The following is a 23,554-nucleotide window of genomic DNA, read 5'->3' as shown; positions in this document are numbered from 1 at the left end:
TTGCTTCACTTTGTGGATCTCAGGGAGGCAGAGGAGGAAGTCAGCTGCTCAAACCACAGCAGAGCTGAAGGCGTTTTAAAAAATTCCAGGTCAGACAACGACACAGGCAAACAGTTTTAAGGTCAAATACAGGACACTTGGTGTGCCAGTGTATCTTGAGGGCTAGTTTGCTGCTGGGCATGTGCTTTTTGCATTGCCCTTTTGGAACTTCAGCTTCTGAAGTAAGAGTTGGGTTGTTTTGAATAAAATAAAAGAAAGAAGTCCAATTTTTGGCTGTCTCTGTGCCTGGATTACTTGAATCATCAATACTGTTTGAATGAGAGTCCTCTATTGACTATTTATAGTTCTAAACAAGGAAAACAAATACTGTCTCTTCAGATGAGCTGCCAATGTCTCTATAATTCCCGCAGTTGTAGTGCTATGATTGGAATTTGGTGCCAGATGCATGGATTCCGCAGACAAACAGCTTTCTGGCAGGAGGGAGGAAGATCTGGCTTCCGCAAGCCTGTTTATGTAAAAAGTTGCCATGTTACTGTCTATCATTACCTGCATTGATTTCCCCTGAAGAAGCAGAGAGGCTAGACACCAACCATTGGATAAAAATAGAGATGGCAGACACCTTCACACATACGCACACCTAGTTAATCACTTAGGTAACCACTAAGTGGCCCTGAAAGGGCTGCTATAGGCAAACATTTTTGTTTAGGCACACTGAGAGTAAGTGGAAAGATTAATTTATACTGATTTTTTTTTTTCTTGCTGCCACAGATGGAGATGGTGCCCTTTGTGGTCAGAAAGGCACAGAAAGAGGGGTGGGTGGGTGAGATCCTCGTTGGATGATGTTGGCCAAAGAAAGTCAGATTCTTTCCCAAAGTGGAGTTTATGTGGACAGCTGCTAGAAAAAGAAAGGTTGGCTTCAGAGCCTGGTGATAGATCCTAGAAATCACTGTTGAGAAAACAGAAGAGTTTTCAGGAATAAGGAAGGGTCAGCAAATAGTGGACAAGCTACATCAGGTCACTTGGAAAAGGGTCAAAGTGAAGGCAGAGAAAGGCATCAGCTTTCAGGGGCAGATTCATTTCCCTCCCAGTCATGTCTCGCCCTCTCCCAGCCTCTCAGCAGCTGCTGAAAAGGACTCTGCATTTTAGTTGGCAAGAAATCAGCAAGTGATCTGTCGTTAAGCTCTCAGAAAGCTGGTAAGGTTTGTTTGCTTGACCTTTTTATTTCAGGAACTTGGTTGGTGTATGCATGAGTGCTACAAAAGTTAGCCACTGGCCAGCCCCAACGAGTCCCCAACCCAGTTGGGAACAGGAAGTGGCACTGAACCTTGCTCACCATCTCTAAGCATAGGTGAGCACCAGCCTCGCTCACTCTTCTGGTTTGCTCCCATCCACAGAGAGGAATCGTGATTCCCACTGAGTTTTCAGAGAAATTACAGTTTGTGTTTTCCCACTACTGCATGAACTAGTGATTCCTTTTGCTGGGGCTCCTAGAGCCCTTCCTCAGTGTTACTCCTGGTGCCTCTTCCCAGCTCGCATCACTCTTTGCAGGAAAATAGAAGACCTAGAAACCGTAATAGCTTCTACCACCCAGTACTGCTGAAGGGCTCCAGTGGGCAATTTATGTTGGAGTCCTGTGACGTTATGAGCTCCTGGCAGAGTGGGAGGTTTGGCTGTGGCCTGCCAGGAAGATGCTCCGGTAGGAATTTCCCTGGGGAATTACTGATCCGGCAGCAGCTTGCCTGCCCTGGCATGCCTCATCTGCCCAGCTGTGTCCTGCCTCTCCCGGACCACTTTTCACCCAAACCCTCTCGCCGAGGGCCAGCAGTGCTCCCTGCCAGGCTGCTTGTCCCGTGGGGCAGGGGACAGCCACAGCCCTGGCTCCTGCACTGGGAACCCCCGGGGAGCTCCCAGCCCAGGGTTCCTCCAGCAAAGCTGCCTCTCTTCTGGAAGTCTGCCCCAGTTTTGGGTTTGTTTTTTTCCCTGCCACAATTTTACCGAGATATCTTATTTTAAACCCATTTGTCAGTTGCTACTTTCTGTTTTAACAGGCTCCTGCTAGCTGAATCCATGGGCACAAAGGCAACCAAAGCACTTAGCTGGCACTACAGCACGCTCTCGGGGAAAATGGGGTCATCAGAAGAATTCAAAGATTTGACCAGGCATTACTGAAACTAAGATTTGTCAATTCATAATTTTAACACTCCATGGGAAGTTTGTTGTTTAAAACCATAGACGCGAAATCTGAGCTGTAATTTTCCCCCCTCTTTGATCAACATGCCAGCATGCTGCTGTGAAGTGAAATAGCGTAGGGTGACGGATGAGGATTTTCCCCCAAGGGCATTCCGTTAGGAACGCAACAGTGCTGATTTAGCAAGGAAATAAATCTTTAAATAGATGGATGCTGCTGTGTACATGCTTTTATGGCACTTGGAAGAAATAAAAATAATTTTAAAATACAGAAGCTGTAATTCTGCAGTTCTTTAGCATTTTAACATTTGTATGTACCTTGAAATGAGTGACTGCATGCTGGAGGACAGACCTGTTACAGAGGTAACACGACACGTCTCAACATCCTGCCTTTGGAGTCCCTCGCAGGTTGAGCTCTCCGTAACAGAGATCTCTATGCAGCAAAGGGAGGATGAAAGCCAGGCAGATACCAGTGGAGGGCTGGGAGTTCCCAGTTCCAGTAGCGCAGGTGTAGCTATTGCTAAATCCCTGTCTTGTTTATTAACAACACTTCAGCGTGACAGTGTTTTAGTAAGAATATCTCTCCTACAGTTCTCCTGCTTGCAACTCTCTCTGCACATGGCCGCTTTTGAACACTGTTCTACTGTCAGGAGGTCCAAGTAACTAACAGGATTCCTGCTCTTGAATTGACCCAGCAAGCCACACTGTCCTTGACGGTGAGTTTTTCCCATTTAGGTATTTGTAGCAGAAATTTAAGACTATAGCCTTTTAGAATGACATTGCACACACCCGATGGGATTACAGCAGCTGCATTGCAACTTTGAAGATAAATGAGAACTGACTTTTTTGTGTTTTCTTGCCAAGTTGTACTGGCTTTGGGTAGCAAATACAGTACAGGAGCTGACTGCGAGTGCCTGGTACACAGAGACATTCTAACATAAGGTGTGAGAGGCACAAAACGAAGCTTTGTGACCAATCCTCCTGCTCCTGAGGAAGAAGCATAAAGGACACAAACTCCAGCTGTTCCTACAAACTATTCTATTGTTTGGATATTTTTTGCCTTGGGGTTTTGTTTTTTTCCCCCACTACCATCCATTACAACATCCACACAAAGCTTCTTAGGAGAAGGAACAGCATTTTGGCAAACGAGACCTGACTCTTTCCACAGCATGGCTATGTGGCATGTGAAGTTCAAGATTTCCTATTGTTTCTCTTACACTCTCCACAGCTGTTGGCAGCTCACATGGATTGGACACAGTACTTCTTAAAAGAAACAGTGTACTGGAACTGCAAACATTGAGCAACACACACTGCAGCAGTTTTGGATCATAGAATCATAGAATGGTTAGGGTTGGAAGGGACCTTCAAAGGTCATCTAGTCCAACCCCCCTGCAAGGAGCAGGGACATCCCTGATGATTATGCAAATCATCCCTGATGATTATGCAAAACTTTTCCTAGCATAGCATGATCCACTCCATTTCAAACAATGCTTCCAAAGAAAGCTGTCTGTGAAGAAATCAAAGCCACGCTTATAATTGTTTCACATTCTATTAGATCTTACCTATAAACCAAGGGAGGCTTTTGGTGATTTGCAACGTTCAGAAGAGGTTACCTGGTGCTCTGTTCCCAGAACAGGTAATAGCGTTCTGTTAAAATTGCTCTGGTTGTGGAGCATACAGATGTGATGCTGCTCTCACTCCTCCTAACTGGAAAAAAGCCCTTAGCCTCTGCTTGTGCTCTCCTCCGCCAACACAGAACTAGACTCTCAACAGCCTCAGGTACAACCAGTACTTGCCTGACTCTTGCCTGGACCTGTACCTCAGTGCTTCTGCCCAACCCTCTGCATAGCTTTTCAAGACCAGGCAGAGTAAGTTTCCAGAAGTCACAGGCTTTGCCTGAATTCCACCTATGGCACATAACCTGTCAAACCCCACTTGATTAGAACTCTAACTACTGGAATTATTTTTATTAGGTATGTCTAATTGCACAGCCAATTTAATTACAAGGACCTGGAGTTATGCTTGCCTATTTTAACAGCTTGATCGTGTTGAAGACTTTAAAATCAGATGCCTATATTAACATCTATTTATATTAATTTACAATCTACTTCAACCAGCTGCCATAGGATGATGGATTAGATGTCACTAACTTAATTCTGTTTGCACAGAACAAAGTAATCTTGGGAAGCGAGGAAGGCTGGCTTCAGTACTATTGGACAGCTGGATATAGTCTTCTCTGAAAACACTTGCATACCCGTTCCTTCCACTAAATAGCATATATGCACAACAGCTTCATAACTTCTGTAATCTTTGAAAGTGAATTCAGTAGCACTCACTTGCTTTTAAAGATGAAAATTTCATCTCTCAGGATAAGTTGTCACTTGACATTGAGATAGAGAGCTCTTGTAGTCAGAATATGTTGCCTGGTTGCCAGCCACCTTCCCCCCATCAGCAGCGTTTCAGAGCCAGCCTAAAAATAAGTTTAGGTCTAGGGCCTCAAGCTTCTGTCGCTGATAAGCTGTCTTGCCAGACGACCATGCTGGCCCTGCTCAATCACCATCCCTTCAAGAATGTGAAAGCAGACTCAAATTAGTAAATATGAATAGCTTCAGTAAAAAAAAAAAAAAAAAAAAAAAAAAAAAAAAGACACCAACACATCTAAGATCCTTCCTAGGCAGGATTGCTTGAACTCCAACTTTCTACTCTTTCATTTCTATCATCTCACCAGAATATACTCCATATATTTGGGGCAAGTTACTGTAGGAAAGTTCTTCACAAAGTTACTTCTGAAGGCTATTTTACAGTTGGAATACGTCAGCTGTTTTAAAAGTACGCTGCCTGAACAAAAGTGGTTATACCATGACAGTTTTCTTCTCCCTCTTGAAACTAAACATGAAAATACTTCATACTGTATTTTTGGTTCAATGCTGCCTCAGATGAATTTCAGGACAAAATTAAAGTCTTATCAATAACACAAAGTAGATTTTTAAAGTCCTTTATTAACCTGAATATAAAAAGACAGAAGTTGCCTAAGATATAGGACAAAGCTCTTGCTTCATGAGGAAACAAAATTTTCTTTACAAAGTGAAAAAATAAATACCCTCTTAGAGTAAGGTTTATATGCTAATGTGTCATAAAAAAGTATAGTTTTAATATTTTGACAAAATGTCTGTGCAAAGAAACAGATGCATAAACACACATTACTGCTACATTAAGGCAATATGAAAAGTATAATCAGAAAATTTCAGTAAAGTGACAGTGTACTTTTTTTCTAGCTTTGATTAAGCCAGTATTGCACCCAAACATGGTCTCTAGTTCCCTCTGTACCCTGGAGAATACACTAGGATGCCAGAGTCCAAAATGCCCAAGTAGGGGAGTGGAGATTAAAAACATTTTAGCAGGAAATGATCTACCCAATAAAGATGTTAACTGAAGAAAGCATTTAAAATTATACACAACCCTTATTTTAGAAGTTAATGGTACATGTTTAATAGTTTAAAATCAGTCTCCAAAATAAAGCCAAGGGCTTTATTTTGCCCTCTTGAAGGGCAGCTGACTGCAGCTCCCAAGATCACCAGCCAAGTTGGATGTGGGAAACCTGGGAGTACTTCGCCCACTGAGAGCTGTGAATGAAGTCCCATAACAATGCTTCCACAGGACACCGCTAACCAGGATTCTTTCCTGATCCACCCTCAGCTCTTCAAAATTAACAAATTTGTCTCACCCTGCCAAAGCTATTCTCTTAGAACTGTTTTCTATTTGACAGAATTCTGAATTGAACATAGGTGCTTGATGAAGCCTTGTAACTTTAGTTTAAGAACCAATTTTTTTAAAAAGAAGTTCTCTCCCCTTTAAAGCAGTTTACTAAAAGCAGAAACTATGAGCTATACTAAACCAATATTTGTAAAAGCTAGTCTTACTATTAAAATAAATGGAGTGACTGTACTAAAAATGATTTATAGTGTAAAATAAAAGGCTGCATTGCTCTTGCTTGGTATATCAATATGTGTACACCACATTTCTCCAGGCTTACCTAGCTTTTTGGCAACGCCGCCATGCTACAAGCTTACGCATCATTCTCCTTTTAAGTAACATGAATCAATTACACTTCTGCTCTCAAAAGATGTCACAATCCATTTTGGACATGCTGAACGAAGAATATTTATGTTCAAAAATGTATTTTTGCTTTTGATTGTGGACAGGTGCCAGAGTGATTGCCTTCTTCACAATCAATGGTTGCATTTCATATTAGTGCAGTTTAAAAAGTATAGGTTTAAAGTATACGTAGATCATATCACAGTCAGATTGAGAAGACTGGTGTGGGTTGGCAAGTACACATGCTGGACATGCTCTACACGAGATCTGCAAACAGGACATGACTGGAAAGGAAAAATAGCAGGAAATTAGTTTACTTCATATTTTGAAAGTCTCTGCACTTATTGGAGACTTCCCTCCATGTACACACTAATAGAGCACTTTTCCATAATGTCCATATTTAAAATAGGGTATCATGAGAAACATGCAGCTCATTTACCTTCACCACAAGTTAGCACAGATAAAACTTACCTTTCAAAAACATCATCTAAACAGAATGTTCTCCAGAATTAGTTTACCACAAAATTTTAAACATAACTTTTACTAGACTATCAATGTAGACATATTAATCCATGACAGTTAAGTACACAGATAACCAAAACTTCTGCAGATTTGGTAACTCACATCTTAATGGCACTGCAATTACCTGTAATTGGGCAGCACACGTCTTACAGCATACTGTGTGGCCACAGGGACAAAAGGTCGAATTTATTTCCTCTTCACAACACGCCATACAAAGCATGGACTCCTTTAGCTTCCGCAGCTTCTCTTGCAGAGCTTTTGTCTGTTGGCAGCTAAGACCCTCACAATTGTCACAGTTCATGCTACTTTCTGAAGACTTAAGGGGGGAACTTGGTGGGGTTTGGTCACTTCTTGAAACAAGATCCACAATGCCAGCATTATAAAGAGCTCGTCTTGCATGATCATATACTTCTTTTGATGTTCTTTTAATGTCAAAGACGTATTTTTTACCAAGATTAATGTTTTCATTCAGGAACAGAGATGCTAGGTGGCCCTTCAGATCTCGACTATACTGCATCATGACAGCACTGGTGACAGTGTCACACCTATGAAACAACAGGACAAATGCAAACTTGGTTAGTTAATACGGATAGACCTAGCCCTACAATAATTTGTTCGAAAGCTGAAGTAGCAGCACTGAAATTAAAGCAAATAGAGAAGTCTGAGATAATATTTAAGCTCTTGAATGTTCTTTGCATGACAACTCTTACTTTCAAATGTGTAAAATGGAAAAGTGACAGTTATTTTACATCTTCAAAAAAGTGAAGTGTCTGGTAAAACGGAGTCAGGCTATGGAAGGTACTTAAGGCATTATGCTAACATGAGCAGCCAACACTTGCTTAATTCACAGTTCAGCTTAACAATGACTCTTTACATAGTAATTTCCAAACACTGCATTAAAGAATTCCAATTAATGGTCTTTGGCATAACACCTCTTTCTTTAGACAGGCTCTGAAAAATTCTTAGCATGGAGTCAAGTAATGTCTTTAACCAAACGTCCACTCAGTACTTTATATACTAGTATTATATCATCTGAAGGGAACCAGTGTGAATCCAGTGTAGAGAATTAAATTAAGCCATTTGTATTTGCCACTGGGTATTTCACTATCCTAACCATGCTTGTCACACTTCAGTTAAATCTGCAGAAGCCTATTAACGTGTATCACTTGTCTAGACAACAAAGGAAAGAAAACACAAACACAGAACACAGACTACAGCCTCACTGGGCCCAAGGTCCAAACATCTAAGCTTATGGCCAAATGCTATTGCCTAGCTAAAATTCTGCTTAAATTAAAATCAGAAAATGCAAAGGACAGTAGAAGTTACAAGCAGAGACAAAGATCCAAGTTAAGACTATAAGAAGTTATATAATGCTTTAATTGCCTGGAAGAAAGTATGAAGAGCGCAAAACAGCAGTGCAAGGGCATATAATTACAGAGCAGAACAGGACCTGCTTATCAGACTCAAAATAAGCAGTGGTTAGCTGCTGATTAGCTGCAGTGGCTAGAAAAGCAACTAGTTGATGTTAATTGCTGTAACTGTATTAAAGTGATTTAATTTGAGAAGTTGGACAGGTTTTTGCCTAGCGTATGTACTTCCCTCTGCTTTAGGTCCAATTCTTCTCTTACAAAGTAACTGAAATTGATATGTGGTAGTTACATTTAGAGAAAACACCACCAACTGTCTTTGACAGTTAGTTCTATCGATCAGTGTTGGACCTCATAGTAAGAATGAAAAGGGGTTTAAAAAAAATCAGCCATCAACAAATAAGTATAGTGCCCCTACCTCAAAGAACAAAAGGATATAGACAACGGACAGCTCCTGGCATGAAACAAAAATCCCAGGTATGTGAGCAAGAACAGGAATTGTAGGAAGATTTAAATACACGAGATAGGAAGGTGGAATACAGATAACCACTAGGAACTGGAGGAGTCAAAGGAGGAACAGGATGACATGTGCATGAGCTACACCTACATATGCTGAAAGACAATCTTCTCCTTTGCTCTCTCATCCTCCCTCTCACATATGGAGAAAAAAAATGTATGTATTGTTTATGAAGTATTAAAGATCATAGTAAGTTTAAATTCTGAAGTGCTGTTATTCATAGTGGTAAACTGAGAAATTTTGCTCAGTTGTCTTGTATTCCCACTCCACAAAATGGAAAGCAGCAAAAACCTGTCCAGCTTCTGGACTTAACAGGAAAGCAGAGGCTGCAAAGACAATGAAATTTTGCAGAGAATTTCTGATTTGCAGTCAGACTGCTGGCTGCTTAAGCACTTAATCCAAATACTGTGGAGAAGAGCACCAGCAGTTGACCCTAGTGGCAATACTGACCTGTAAAATGCATGTGTCTCTGTAATTGCTCTGTAGAGTCCACTTGCTGCCCTTGTACTGATCATCTTAAACAAGAGAACCACACTATTACCAGACTCCTTGGTAACAGTCAGATATACATTCTTCCCAGATTGAGTTGCCATTTGAACAACAGGATAAGCAATCCTAAAAGTGAATAATAAAAAAGAAAGGTTATTCAGCTTTTAAGGATAAGAGCATGCTCAACAAACTACTGTGTACACTTTTATCAGAAATTACAATGATCTCCAATTGTTATCTAATGCTGAATTGAAGATGCCACCTCAAAAATATATATATATGAATCAGGAGTATTAAGAACAATTGTAGTCTTGATTATAAGTAGGTAGGTACTCTCAAACTCTACATTCCAAGGGTTCCTTTTAGTAATTCACAGAGCAGTTTGAAATATTTGTGTAAAAACCAGAGCATGCTCAGTACTTCTGAAAAATGGAAGACCAAAATGGTTCCACAAAACACGTACCTGTTGATGGGACTGAAGTCATCTTTACAGATGGATATGCCTTCAGGTCCAACACCAATAAGGAGTTTTTGCCCTTCACTGTCTCTCACTGAGTGCCACTCTACCCCATAGTTCTCCAGTGTTGTAACAATCTGCAGAACTTGGTATTCAGCAGAAGCTTGACTTAGACCTTCTAGCTCCTTGTGCTTTGCAATAATGCTGTTGATAAAAAGAATAAGGATAAGTGAAATAACTCAGGTATGTGCTCTTACTATCAGCAGCTTGTTTTAATATGTGTTTTTAGATGATCTAGTTAAACATATTATTAAATACTCCTGACCTGCTTTATCTGGTTATAGATTTCCAGTAATTATGAACTGGAAAGGATTGAGAATTACCAAAACATCCTGAGAATGTTCAAGAGACTATACTGTGCACATGCTCAGAAATGAGAAAGCTACATGTAATCAAGGCTTTCCAACTAACACTCCTCTCTCCCCCAACATATTTACCAGAAGAACCACTAAGTTCATAACTAAAAAAACCAACCAAACAAAAAAAAAAAACAACAGAAAAGCATCACACACTGAAAGTTTCTCGACATTCAGGGACTGAGCTATGAAGGTATTTGGGGAATCCTGTTTACTTCTCAGTGTAAGGGCACTAAGCAAGACAAATTCTTATTACTTACTTTCACAAGTGTAGGTCTAAGACATACTTGTAATTTGATTACCCTACTCCAAGTAATTACATACCTCTATTTCCCCAAGTACTAGAGTTCACAGCTTCTGCTTTTCATGAAAGACCACAACTCATAACTGAGCTTAAAAATTAACTGAAAGCAGAACATTACTTAAGCCTTCAGGTTGTATTTTCCTCTCTAAATTATTTTTCCTAACAACACAAGACACATTACAGCATCAACAATTAAGGGCTGAAAATCTTATGCTTTTGGTCTCCAAAAAGGAGGCTATATCTCATTACCTCTCCAAAATAGTAGTGGTGAGCTCTTTTGCACACAACTCTTCATAATTGTACTTGGCGGTGTTCTGGTTATAATCTCCAAACTTCATCTGTGCCAACAATGCACTAAGTTCAATTGCATGCTCTGAAGAACACTGAAGATTACCAGCAAGAAGATCTTCTTTTATATGCAAGAAAAACATGTGCCTGCAATAAAGTCAGAAATGTTTGCTTACACAAGATGTTAAAAGATGTTCATAATCAAGATATGTACCAAACATCTCAGATATGTCTAAACTAAAACCATTAGTTTGATAATCAAGAATTTGCGATGAATATATCAAATAGAGAAATTCTGGCACAAGGCAAAAAAAAAAGGGCCTCCATCTTATTATCCATTAAAGATGAGGCTACAACTGAAGATGGTGTCTAAAAGCACTATGAAAAGAAGCGAGCACTTTAACATCATGTTCTTAAGAATACAAACTGTTTTAACACCTAGGGTCAGTTAGTAATTTCAATTTAGTGAGTAAATATTAATGAAAAGTACTTAGATTAGCTTCCTATGTTTAAGTTTCTTTCGTTGCCATTTACAAATTATTCTGCATTTCACAAAAGCAAATTTGGGAAGAGCAGCCCAAAACAGCATACACACTTCTATCAACAGGATAGGCCATACTTTATGTACACACAGCTGAAATGCCTCTGTCACCACAGTCAAAGGGAAGATGGTGCTGTTGCCACAGAGAGGATTAACAGAATAACTTGAAACATCTGAAAATGCACTGTGGAATAAAATACTAAAACATCTACTGTGTAAGCATATTTGTCAGACCAACCTTTACACTTGGGATCAAGGTAGGCTTGACACTTAGCTGGAAAATGCACAAAACAGCTCCTAATTACTTAACAGGTCAGTTAATTACACAAATCAAGATTTCCACCAGCATTAACAGCAGCCTGCTAATTTCCCCTATAGTCTACCTTAACTTCTATAAATTCTTCCTTATTTCCCCTCTGGGAAGACAATATAAATTTCTTACCACTTATTCTTAAGACTCAACATATTTATGAAAGCTAGATGCAGAGATAGTTATGTATCACTGAAAAAAAATCTTTCAGTAAATGAAGGCTAGCACCCACAGGGATATGTCTTAGCTTCCACAGTAATGGGACATTTACATTTTACTTTTCTAAAATGAAGTGTGATCTACTTTTCTTAAAAAGCTACATTGAATCACTCATCACTGAAGTTGAAGATAATAGCAAGTGATTAGCTTTCCTTCCAACAGCAATTTTGTACAATATCTTATGTATATCTGTTGTAGTGCAATTCTGCTTACAACACAGCAAATAGAGCTATTTTTTTTTCAGCACCATGAGCAATTACATAACTTGCAAAATTTTATTTCATTCATAGCTCTATGGTAAATGCTGCAGCTAAGAAAACACTGGCCCAAAAGATGCCCTGCAACCAGAACTTTTGCAATCAGGAAAAAATGGATATTAAGTTTTCCCATAAGCTGCCCTACAATCCATTTCCTGTAGCAAGTCACAGCTCCAACTCCTCCCTTTGCAAACAGTTTGAGGCATGCTACAGCTTCACTGCAGTTGTGATGCAAGTGCTTAATTGCATCACTCTCATATCTAGACATCAATCTACACTTCTGCAGTTCTAGTGGGGGTCTGGTAGAAGCTAATATCCTCACTCTGTGCAGGATACAAACTTAGGTGGCAAGAGGACCAGAACTTCAGACAGTACAGTTGTCTCCACTGTTAGCAAGTTACTCCTTGTTCAGGCTTTTCTTGGAGGAAGTCTCAACCCTTTCTCCTACCTTGCCAATTCCTAACTTTTGGCTTGGGCCACAGAAAGGTGTATCTGTGGCTTTTAAAATGCATAGGTTGTACACACTCCTTTCGGGGCTCAGTCCATAAATACAAAGTATTTGATGAATTACTAAAACACTCTGGCCAAAATGAATTCAAATAGTAAGCATTTCCCTAATTCCAAGCAACATTTTGTAAAATAAATGGCTTTTCACACACTTCTCATCCTCTTTTAATGCTAGAACAGGTTTTCCACTCATTACAGCTATGCACTAATTACATATACAGTATTTCAAAGAAATACCTGACAATTTTCTTCTCATTAGCTGACATGTGTTTACAACTACCACACCTAAATGCCTGTATCTATATACATATAAAATAAACTGACACCAATAACAAAGGGAAAAGTCAGTCTTCTCCCCACACTGCGAAGACCTTATTGACATCAAGAGGGGAGAAGAAAAAAAAGATTGCTCCTGCAAATATAGATATATTACAGAAACCACTACAACAGAGACATGGCTTGTCACATTGCATTACTGAAAGGCCAGCAATGGCATCGGTAGACAAACGAGTTCAAGGTACAATGTGAAATACCATCACATCAGCTAATGTGCAGTAACTTCCCATAACTGGCTCCTGTCACATAAGGGAACACATCTCACAGACTAAGCTAGTTTGCATTTTTCTGACAAAGGGGACAAAGGTATGGCATATATAAGGGACAGTTACTGCAAAGTAACTAAAGCCATGCAAGTTCATGTCCTGGTTTGCACTATGGTACGTTATTTTGTTGAGTCAGAGAAAACAGACAAAACCACCCTTATTTAACAGTCTATCTCACAAAATCATTGGTGGTCTAGACCTAAAAAACCCATTGCTGGCCCAAGTCCATTGCCTAAACTGTACCCATTATACATCAGAAACCAGTTAACATAGGGCCTGCCAGTGAAACTATTTTTTGAATGACAGTGAATGACTTCATACTGATTTGCCACAGCTGCTGCCCTCAACCAAACCAAATTTCAGGCAGCAAATTCACTGGGTTTTTTTTCCTGTTTTCAGTCCTTAAATGTGTTTGAGGAAGGAAAAGCAGCTAGAAATTGAAAGACAGTGAGGGTTGCAAACATTTTCTACATCTGAAAAAGTGATTCTGATTTGCCCATCCAGCCTAAGATTGCACTTCTCCAAAGTTATATTAATATCCATTGCAAAATCATTCCGCTTCAAGGTTCAAAACATGACATCAGTTAGAATCTGATTACAAAAGCAGATTTTTCTTTTCTTCTTTTTACATAAAACTTAGAAGTCTTTTGATCCTTGAACAGAAATGCAAAAGAATGTACTTTTATTGCTGAACACAGTCAAGAAAAACTAAAGCATCAGGTGCCTTGAGGCAGCTCCTTATCTAATTCTGCAATGTGTAGAGGACCCAACAGATTGTAGAAAACCTGGTTATATTACAGATTCTATTAGTTACCAGAAAGTATTTATGTAAGTTTTTGTAAATTAGGTTGTGATCAAATCACTTAATAGCACTCAATCCACTATCCCTCTACTCTCTAGGAATCTCTAGATACCATGAAAGAATTGTTAAAGTTTTTCCCACCTACAAAGATACTTAGGTTGTGCCAAGGGCACAAAGTGCTAAAAGGGCACTCAGTTTTTCAAGGAATTGTTTCAGTGTTAGTATTTTATGCTTAATGGATTTTTTACCTAGCAAATTTTAAAATAATGAACTGTTTTAAAACTGAAAACTGAACTGTTTATAAATGAAGTTCTCTAAAGGTTCGGTTTGCAGCATTGCTGTAAAATGTCTTAGTTTGATCACCATATAAGAAACTAATTGGTTTTGTTTCTGTATCATTTATCATTTCAGTTATACACGATACATTAATATTACCTATTACAAGTTTGAGAAGTAACTCAAGTCAGACAAAGGGTATGTTTCCTACCCACCCCAATATTCTCTTAGCATGTTCTACAGCTTTTTATTACTCTTGCCAAAGTTTAATTTCATCTTTAAATCTTCATGGAAAACAAGTCTTCACAACTCTGACCTTTACCAATCAATTGTTGTGGCTCCTAATCATCTTAACATCTGCCAGACATGTTGGGACATTGAACAACCAGTGGCAGCTTTAAGAACAAACAAAACTTTCCATTCCACTTGGAGATAGAGTTCCATGCATGACAGTATTAGTACAAAAGACAGTCTATATAATTAAAACAGCATTAGTTTCCTCACCTGAACCTCATGCTAGCTAGATATTCCTGTATATTCAATTATAGGACATTTCCTTTGAGCTTGGTAGTTCAAAACAGTACATAGAAATAGTGATTAGAGTACAAAGTATCAAGTTCATCCAAGCTATACTTCATTAGTCACTGTCCAGGCAGAATTTCTTCCTTTCCAAAGGAAGAAAAAGTAGTTTTAGAATTAGAACAGGATCACACGTTTTTTTCAAGCACTAGTTACAGCAGTGATTTTATATTCATTTTGTATCCTTATTTTTGCCCCAGTGCTTTTCCTATAATTTAAGTTCTATGTGCGTATTAAAACACTCAGTAAAATCAAATGGACGGTGTGATTAATGTATTTCGGTTGCACATAAATAATTAGATATAAGTGCTGTAGAAAGGAGAGGTTGCAAGCCGACTTCAGCAGATGGCCCATTTTACAAAAAACTACAGCTACCAAACTAGTCACAAACCTAGATTTCACATCAATTGCTTTTTGCCTCCCTCTGAAGTGATTTATGCAGGCTGACTATCCTGAACACCACTACCAGAACCGGATGTCAGTATTTCACTACAATGAAATTCCTACAGGAGGCAAATCCCGTAATATTCATCCAACTGAACTGGCAATAACAGCCCCACAAAATAAGTGCTATGAAAAGTGTAGAGTATACATAACACAAGATTAATTTATTTCTTTGAAGACAATTATGTGCATTAGGATTCAAAGTTCTGCACTGAAAACTTTGTTTCTACTACTTTAATCAAGGAAAGGAAGGGCAAATAGAAATCTAAAGGCTATATTAAAAGTTTTAAGTGCTAAACTTAGCTGCTAGTGGAAAAAGTTACAAACTCCAATCCTTTATCAATAACAGTATCTGTATATGACTAATGATTCCTAAACTAGAAATACAGCCAAAATAATCCATTCTCTTGCCAGACTACTGGCAAGAATTTTAGCGCACATCCCAAGGAACTGTCTGTTCTCTCTGAGGTGTGACACTCCTTACCACAGGGTAAAGCTCTTTCCGACTGTAAAGTAAATTGACAACCCTCTGTAGTTGAAAGTAATCAAAATTAAGACTCATTATTGTTCCCCCTGAAAATATGATAAAGTTCTCTTAGCAAAATAATATAGTTCTGTTTTGAAAAGCAGATATAAGGCCACTCCATATGAAAAAGCAAAGCCATGCACAGTTACAGTTATGTTCCTCAGTGTCTTTGTTCTTATTTGCTCTCAGCAGAGTGGGTGAAAGGTTACCAACTGCAATTCAACTCTGATTTAGACAAATAGATCCATTAAACTCACCCTGGTGTCTATTACAGCACGCTGTTTTATTGCACTGTAACAAATACCATGACACTGCTGCACTGGCTAGCTAACACTATATGATAACAGAATGCTTTTCTTATTTTCTACCTACTACATGTATCTAATTGCTCAAAATATTTTACAAGTCAGTTCTTAGTTTTAACTAATTCATCAATACAACTGGATAACACTACAAACCAATGCACTTTGTAAATATAATAAAAATATTAGGAAATAGCTCACACAACTTTCAACAGCTTCCAAAACAACAATTACCTATCTCAAGGCTGGTGAAATACAGCTCCTGAATGCTTCCCGAGATTGTGTGGCTTGTTAGAATCAGACTTTTTTTTTTTAATTGTCATGGCTTACATACAAATATTTGTTTTTCAGTCCTATTATACAAGGCAAACAACTTTGCCTATTTTACAGTACATTGCTCAAAAAACGATTCACTTTAAAATGATTTCTGCTTTTGTGCAGTCACTGCAATGTTGACTTTATCCTGCCAGGCTTAACCTCCTGGACGAGCGTTTGGCACAGTTTGCCTCCTGCGCGGCTCGGCAAACACTCTCATTGTTAAGGTGGATGCAAGTTTCAGGACCTCTCTGCCACACGTTTCACAAAGCAAGCTTTCAGCTCCAGCAGCAGAACCAACTTTCTGCCCCGAGACAGAGGTGCAGGCCAATCAGGAGTTGAGCTCCCCAGCCTGCTGGGCCGCGTCCCAGTGCCGCGGCCGCCGATTGGCCCGGCCCGCCGCGTCGCTGGGAGCCGAGGTAACTCCCAGTCAATGACCCGGAGTTACCCCGCGCTCACCTCCCGCGGGGCAGCTCCAGGGCCGCGCCCCGCCACCCCCAAATCCCTACTCCTCGCCGCCCCCGGGCACAACTGGAACGGCTCCGCCCGCCCGCCAGGATCGCGGCAAGCCCTCTCCGAAAGGTCGAAAAGTCTCCTGAAAACTCGACCGGTGAAGTACGATCGTCTCTCCACGTCCCAGCTCCTCGCTCCAACACAATGCTCTGTAAATTCGATACAAAACCCACCCGTAAGTCATTCTGACAAAAACCCTACTCGTTACTGGTTTTACTAACTGTTGCATTACCTGTAAAAAATACAGAAAACAATGAAAACAAACATGAAATAAAGCAGAGCTTATGATCTAGATCATGGACCATCAGATCCATCTTTAAAAGCGGAAAGACAGCAGCTCTTTTCAAGCCAATGTGATTCTCCATCCAGAAAAATGGATAGTTATTCAAACGGCTCAACAAGCACACTGTTCACATTTCAGACTTGTTTGTAAGACTCTAACTGACAGCAGCAGATTAAACTTGAATAGCATTCTTGCACTGAAGCACTTTCATTCCCCTGAAAACAATTCTAAACTACAAAATCCTATGGTGAAATTCAGTACCAGGCACTCAAATAAAAAATGAGAAATTGAGATCCAAAGAAGGATAGAAACAAACCACTTTTAACCCTGTAAGAGGCAAGCAAGTGTAAGAAGAAGGGTTTTTTTTCCATGCAGTTCTCCCATTCACAAAGCGCTCAGTGAAGGTGGTCTGTTGCCGCATTGGTCCAAGATACAATTATAACCTGGCTCTGACTTTGCGCTTCGCAGCAAGAAGGCTCCCTTGCGTAAGGAGATTAAAATGCATGAGGTTGCGCACTTCCACTGGATTGCACACTGATCAAAGATAAGAGAAGCAGAGGTTGATGCTCAGTTGCTGGATCAGCTTTTCACACAGCATGTAGAAACCTGAACATCAAATTGCTACAAACAAACACACACCTGATTTTTCAATTTCAGTGCAAGACAAGGATCTCTAACAAAGCAGTACAACTGGGGTTGACAAAGCTTCCAAAGTATATAGAAAAAACTGTTAACAACTCAGTCACAACATTCACTATTATCATCATGATAAAGCACATCAACAAAATTTAGAATTACTTGCAGCTTCCCAGATTTCAAAAGCAGTCTCAACATGCATCTAATTTATATGTAAAAACAGCATCAGAGGCAACAAGTACGAGACTGGGAGACTTCCTCAGCGTTGTTCAGACAAGAGAGCAGAAGGCAACAGTTCTGCCAGAAACACCCCATACATCCATTGTGGATGTAATTGCTAAAGGAAACCAAGGTTCCCTGTCACTATCCAGCACACAGACTTTGCGAGTCAAGGTAAGGAACAAGGTGTTAGCTGTAACTGTACAGCTAATCCTTGCAATTCTATTCCATGATATACCTACTGATTTAAAGTTCAGTGACAGGTTTAACAAGTTCTGTGTCTTCTCCTTGATATCACACATGCTTACATGCACACTAAATTTCAATGCACAGTTATGTGCATACGTAAATCCTCCAGTAGACTTAAGTAAGAAGAGTAAATCTACTGAAACTGAGTGTCAACACTACAGAAATATGCATTAACCACAGGCACTATGGAATTCTAAGTCTGCTAGACATGGACTTCTGGGCATACACAACTAAAAGGCAACTATTGCAAACTATTTGACAACTTGTATTTGTTTTTTAGCAAGAACAGTAAAAATACTCAGGATGCAGACTGAACAGCTTAGCTGAAGCCTCAGGACTATTCGTGTTCGCAAGACAGAGTGATATTAAATATTAGTTTCAATGCCTGTTGCTATCCAAAATTAAAAGTAATTATTTCCATAGCAGAATTTTAATAGATCTCTTCTGATGACTGAGTGTCAATTAATTTTAGAATTGTTTGTTAAAAATAATAGTTTTAGAAGAGTCTTGATTCATACATAAAAGTAAGCTTGTCCCCCCTCCACCTTTTAAGTCACCTTTATAGTGAAGAAGTATTTGCTACTGTGCTGTATGTATGCAAGCTCTGTTACATTCTAGCTACACAACCTGCCTTTCAGGCCCCTTGGGCAAGTTTCACCAGCGCAAGCTCTATTAACTTGCACAACCTGCCAAGCCTTGCATTGACAGTGTTGGAGGCAGGAACACAGGTGTCTGCAAAAGCCTTGTGAAGTTGAACAAACATTCATCAAGGATAGCAGAAAAATGCCATATCAGCTTTAGGTTTCCTCAGATTTTCCCTGATTTGGTGTGTGTGTGTGTGGAGACACATCCAACATGCGTAGGGTAATCTCTTCTGCCTCATGAGGTATGAAATCGTGTTGCTCCTTTTGTTCTACATAAAAATCCTTTGTTATTTGGTTTTATACTTAAAATATTCTCAATTACAATAAGTAAGAAGACAAGTTTCTTTAAAGAAAATACTCCAAAAGAACACAGAGATATGCCATGGATAGTAGAATTTATTTTTCCAAAATAAGGTACATCAAAACTGGAATTTGGTTAGATGTATTTGCCTAACTAAAGCTATTACATAGGTCAACTATGATATAACTCTATAGCATTCTGAAAAGTTGAACCAGATTGATGAGCTGAAACTACTGCTCGCCAAAAGCCTCTCCCCAGCACATTAATTAAAAATCAAAACAATATATGCACACTCCTAACTCAAAACCTTTTTCCTATTAAACACCAAACCAGGCTGTCAAATTTTTCAGACAAATATTCTATGCAGAACAACCATGCTGTATCTGTGGTCTTAATTCCAAAAGTACCAAGTTAAGGCAAGTAGTGAAAACACGTTTTGGCATTATCATATAGACACTTGTTCTCAATTTTCCCAACTTGTGTTAACTGTACTAGATAGTACTAGATAGTACAGTTAATACAAGTCAGGCAAATTGAAAACAGCAAGTACAAACAAACAGCAAGTACAAACTAACAGGAAAATATAGTTGAAAGGTCAGCATTAAATATATGTGCTCAGCTTTCTTTAATGAAAACTCAACAGTAACTCACACAGTAACCAAAGTCAAGGAGTAAAAGCAAATGTTCACTACTAATCTTAGAAGACTAATTCTTACGACTGGATAGCAGTACAACAATTTAGTTAAGAGGACTGGCCACAGAAGAAGCAAAACAGCTGTTTCTTTTGTGGCCTCAGAGGGCCTGTAGCTATTTGAAAGTTACTGTAACATAATACCAGACAAAAAGGAATTCAGCAAGTTTTTGCGCTGTGGGAGGAATTGTTTCCTGCCTTTCTGTACCAGTAGTTTAGAATGACCTAGAGTAACACCACTGAAGAGGGGTTACTATCGGACAATGCAAATACCATATAGATAATTTGCCACTTGCAACTTAAGTTTCTTTCATTTCCAGCACTAAGTGCTCACAGAATTACCTACACTCATTACTTACTGTTCGCTACACAATACTTACAGTCCTATCAGTTTCATTCCTTTTTTTTTTTTTTCAAACAAGGAATAATATATTTAGGTAAACTAGGGATTTAAAACTACACAGAAAAGTCAAGCTAAGATTACCAGAAGATGAAAGAAATAAGGTCAATGTGTAATCACTTTCCTAAGTTACAGAAATTAAAAACCAAACAATACTTACAAGCATCTTTACCTTACCTTGTCTGTTCTTGTAAGATAAGATGTGGCTCTACAAAAAACTTGACTCTTAATTTCAATCGATAAGGGGCTAAACCATCCATCTGCTGGGAGATCCTGTTCCTCAAATTCAGCCATAGATTCTCCCCTTTGCTGCCAGTGAACTGCAGTCCAAAATAATCAACTTCTATAATTCCCAACCTTCTGCAAACCTGAAAGAAAGAGGTTCTTTACAATAAGCCTACAACATTAATGATGAAAAATATCACCTGAATCAAGCACTGTTTCAGACCGCTCACTTAAAACACAAAAAAATAAACCCTGCTGTAAGACCTTTATACAAAATATTACTTAATTACTTGGATTTTAAGTTGTGTACAGAACAGCATGGAGACAAATACTAAGAATAAACTGGGAATTTCTCCACTAGTCAAAAATCACATGGACTTCCACGGTCAAATTCCTCCTCTCTCCTTGCCCCCAGGACAGACACTTAACAGGGTCAGTGGATTTCCAAAAGAGAAGAGCAGTATCTGTTATTCAACATCACAGCCAACAGCACCTTCTAGGCAAGAAGGAGAAAACAAAAGTACAACCCACAAGTTTTATTTAGATGCCACCAACAGACTGGGCTGCTACGCCTGGCTCTCTCCAGCATCCTCACGGCAGCCGCCGCAGCCCCACAGAGGCGGTGGCGACGCGAAGGGCGACAGCACCTGGGCGACAGCCTCAGCCAGCACGGCCCCAGCAGGCCACGGGGACCATCTCGGCCAGGTGGCTCCCACTTGTGTCCCCCTCCCCCCTCTCCCCCCGCCCTAGAGACAGTTAGAGCAGGGCTGCAGCAAACGGGGCTGAGGCCCTGCCCTTCTCACACGCGCTGCGAAGGAGAAGGCAGAAGAAACGCGAGGCGGGGGATGCAGCGGCAACCTCTGCATCCAACATGGAGGGGAGAAGAAAAAAAAAAAAAAGAAAAAAGGAAAAAAAAAAATGGAAACGGGGGAGACTGCGGCGGCTCCCCCGCCCCCACCATCGCCCGCAACGGTGGCTCGGGGAGAGGCGGGGGGTGGGCGCGCGCGTCTGTCAGGCACCAACGGTCCGCGCTGCCCAACGGTCACCGCTACCCCCCCCCACCCCGAGCCCCCGCGGCCCTGGGAGGCAGCGGGCGCAGCGCGGCGCGGCCCGGCCCCTCACCTGGTTGAGGCAGTCCTCGCCGTTGGCTTTCGCCTCTACCTCCACCTCCATCACCACCGCGTCCGGCCTGGTCACATAGCACAGCATGGCTGGGGCCAGCCAGCGCCGTCGCCACTCGGAGCGGCTGCTGCTGGCGGGGAATGGCAGCTGTCGCCAAAGGTTGAGTGAGGTACGCACGCGTCCGCGGCCGCCCACGCCCGTACACCGCCAGCTCCCAGCCCGCCGCCCCCGCTTCCCTACTGCTTGAGTCCGTCAGCTCCGCTCCCTCTATATATACCCTCCGTATCCCTCCCCCCTCCCTCCGAGCGGCACCTGCGGACCAATCGCGAGGAGCCGCTCATCCGTGCGGGCCGCCGCCTCCACCAATCAGCGCCGCCGTCCCCGGGAAACGGCGGAGGCAGCGACGGGGTTTGTTGTGGGCGCTCTCTGGCGCCTCCTGCCGGGGCGCAGGGCCACGGGCCGCCGGCGAGACTCCTGCTGCTCCCCCGCCCCACGGCTCGGCTCGGCTCGGGTCGGCTCGGCTTGGCTTGGCTTGGCCGCCCGAAGGAGCCAGGCCCTCGGGTCCTTCCACCTCTTTAGCAAACGGCCTCTCCCAATTACCTTCATCTGCCGTCCCCTGCAACGGCCAGAGCTTCTTACCCTTCAGTTCCGTCCAGTTAAACCAGAGCAAATTAAGTTCTTCGAAGTGGGGGTGGAGACCAAAGCTAGTGGTGGGGACTCTCTACGAAATTAATTTGAGAGCCGAGTGGCCACGAGACTATGAGAAAACCAAATATTTTCATGGCTCAGCTCTAAACTTTGCAAACACTCCCTTTTGGTGGAGGGGAAAATAACATCTGGATTAATGCTCCCTCCCCCATATTCTCTTTGGCCGTGGTCCAACTTTGTGTCACACAGCATGCACTGGGAATGTGGGAATTTTAAGAAGGGCCTGGCAATTTTAAGAAGGACCAGCCAAATGATCGTGCAGCCTCTAGTCCACTGTCATGCTAATGGGTGACGGGGCTTTTATGGTCCTTGAACCCTGTAGGTGTGAAGCTTGTAGGGGATTTCTGTCCAGGGGAGGAACATCTGCCCCAGGTGAGCCCTTAGAAGTATTTATTTGACAAACAAACACAAGTTGCATAGAGTAAAGTAGTTTATGGCTGCTTTAACAATGTAAATTGAAACGACAGGAAGGACTAAGAACAAAACGCACGCTGTGTAGGTTCCCCAGAAGAAATGCAGATCAAAGAAGCACTGAGCAGCGCAGTGGTGAGGAACAAGTCGGCTGTCAGGGGAAGAACTGAGAGAGGAAATGGGGATCTGAAAATGCAGTGGAGGATGATAGGAACAAGAACAAACCACAGCTCTAATGCGAGGTCACCACAGGGTAGAATATTAGCTTGTTCCCGTGTGTATGTGTCATTTGCTTCTGCTTGGGTATTTCTGCTATGCTTGCCAGGGTTGTTAGTATTTTCAATTTGTATTAAAGAAACTCTCAGAACAGATGTTTATTCTGCTGGGAACTCTCCAAACACAGTATAGGGCTATCCGGAGAAGTGCAGATAGAGCTGTAGGCATTTTGTTCATGTGAACTCTGTAACTAGAAGAGTGCTCAGTTCTGAATAGAGCAGAACAGTAGGAGGCAAGTAAGAGTCAGGACATGAGATGTCAAACTAGAATGGTGCCGCATTTTACCTGTATGCTCACTAGCTCGGATTTTTCATGCCCAGGTCTATAGAGTTTAAGTTGAAGAGCTCAGAGTCTTAGAAGACCAGACTCACAGAGTGAAGGGTAGAAAACTGGAAATAACATTAAAGAAAGACGAACGAAATTGCAAAACTATGTTAACTCTATGTTTCCTCTATGAGGAAAAAAAAAAGCACCTAATTGGGAGGGACTTAATTATGAGGGGATTAGCCACTAGCAAAAAAAAAATCACAAAATATTTTACTGTGTAAAAAAGC

At 41.0% G+C, this 23,554-nt stretch overlaps 1 protein-coding gene across 2 annotated transcripts; it reads right to left on the bottom strand.

Annotated features, from left to right (window-relative positions):
- Positions 1 to 5,166: 5,166 nt before the first annotated feature.
- MYLIP (myosin regulatory light chain interacting protein) lies at positions 5,167 to 21,821 on the bottom strand. Of its 2 annotated transcripts, XM_086740171.1 has the most exons (8): positions 21,606 to 21,821; positions 20,436 to 20,626; positions 16,832 to 16,984; positions 10,604 to 10,789; positions 9,641 to 9,838; positions 9,139 to 9,303; positions 6,929 to 7,349; positions 5,167 to 6,566 (listed from the first exon to the last, which is right to left on the bottom strand). In XM_086740171.1, the coding sequence occupies exons 1-8, from the start codon at positions 21,690 to 21,692 to the stop codon at positions 6,477 to 6,479; spliced, it is 1,491 nt and encodes a 496-aa protein (XP_086596297.1). In that variant the 5' UTR covers positions 21,693 to 21,821; the 3' UTR covers positions 5,167 to 6,476. The 2 variants fall into 2 exon arrangements, with proteins under 2 accessions (XP_086596297.1, XP_086596298.1); XM_086740172.1 differs by lacking the exon at positions 16,832 to 16,984.
- Between the last annotated feature and the right edge of the window lie 1,733 nt (positions 21,822 to 23,554).

The sequence above is a fragment of the Chlamydotis macqueenii genome, chromosome 2 (assembly GCF_036417535.1).
Source record: "Chlamydotis macqueenii isolate bChlMac1 chromosome 2, bChlMac1.mat, whole genome shotgun sequence".
In the NCBI taxonomy this organism is placed as follows: domain Eukaryota; kingdom Metazoa; phylum Chordata; class Aves; order Otidiformes; family Otididae; genus Chlamydotis; species Chlamydotis macqueenii.
The sequence above is the reverse complement of the archived record's forward strand: the minus strand, read 5'-3'. Positions and strand labels throughout refer to the sequence as shown.

Bases quoted from the DNA above. Each gene is read 5' to 3' on its own strand.
- MYLIP (XM_086740171.1), bottom strand. From the start codon at position 21,692: ATGCTGTGCTATGTGACCAGGCCGGACGCGGTGGTGATGGAGGTGGAG. The intron at 9,839-10,603 runs GTAATGAGATAT...TTTTATCAACAG, and splicing joins ACCACTACTATTTTGGAGAG to CATTATTGCAAAGCACAAGG. The intron at 6,567-6,928 runs GTAATTGCAGTG...TTTCCTTTCCAG, and splicing joins CGTGTGCTGCCCAATTACAG to TCATGTCCTGTTTGCAGATC.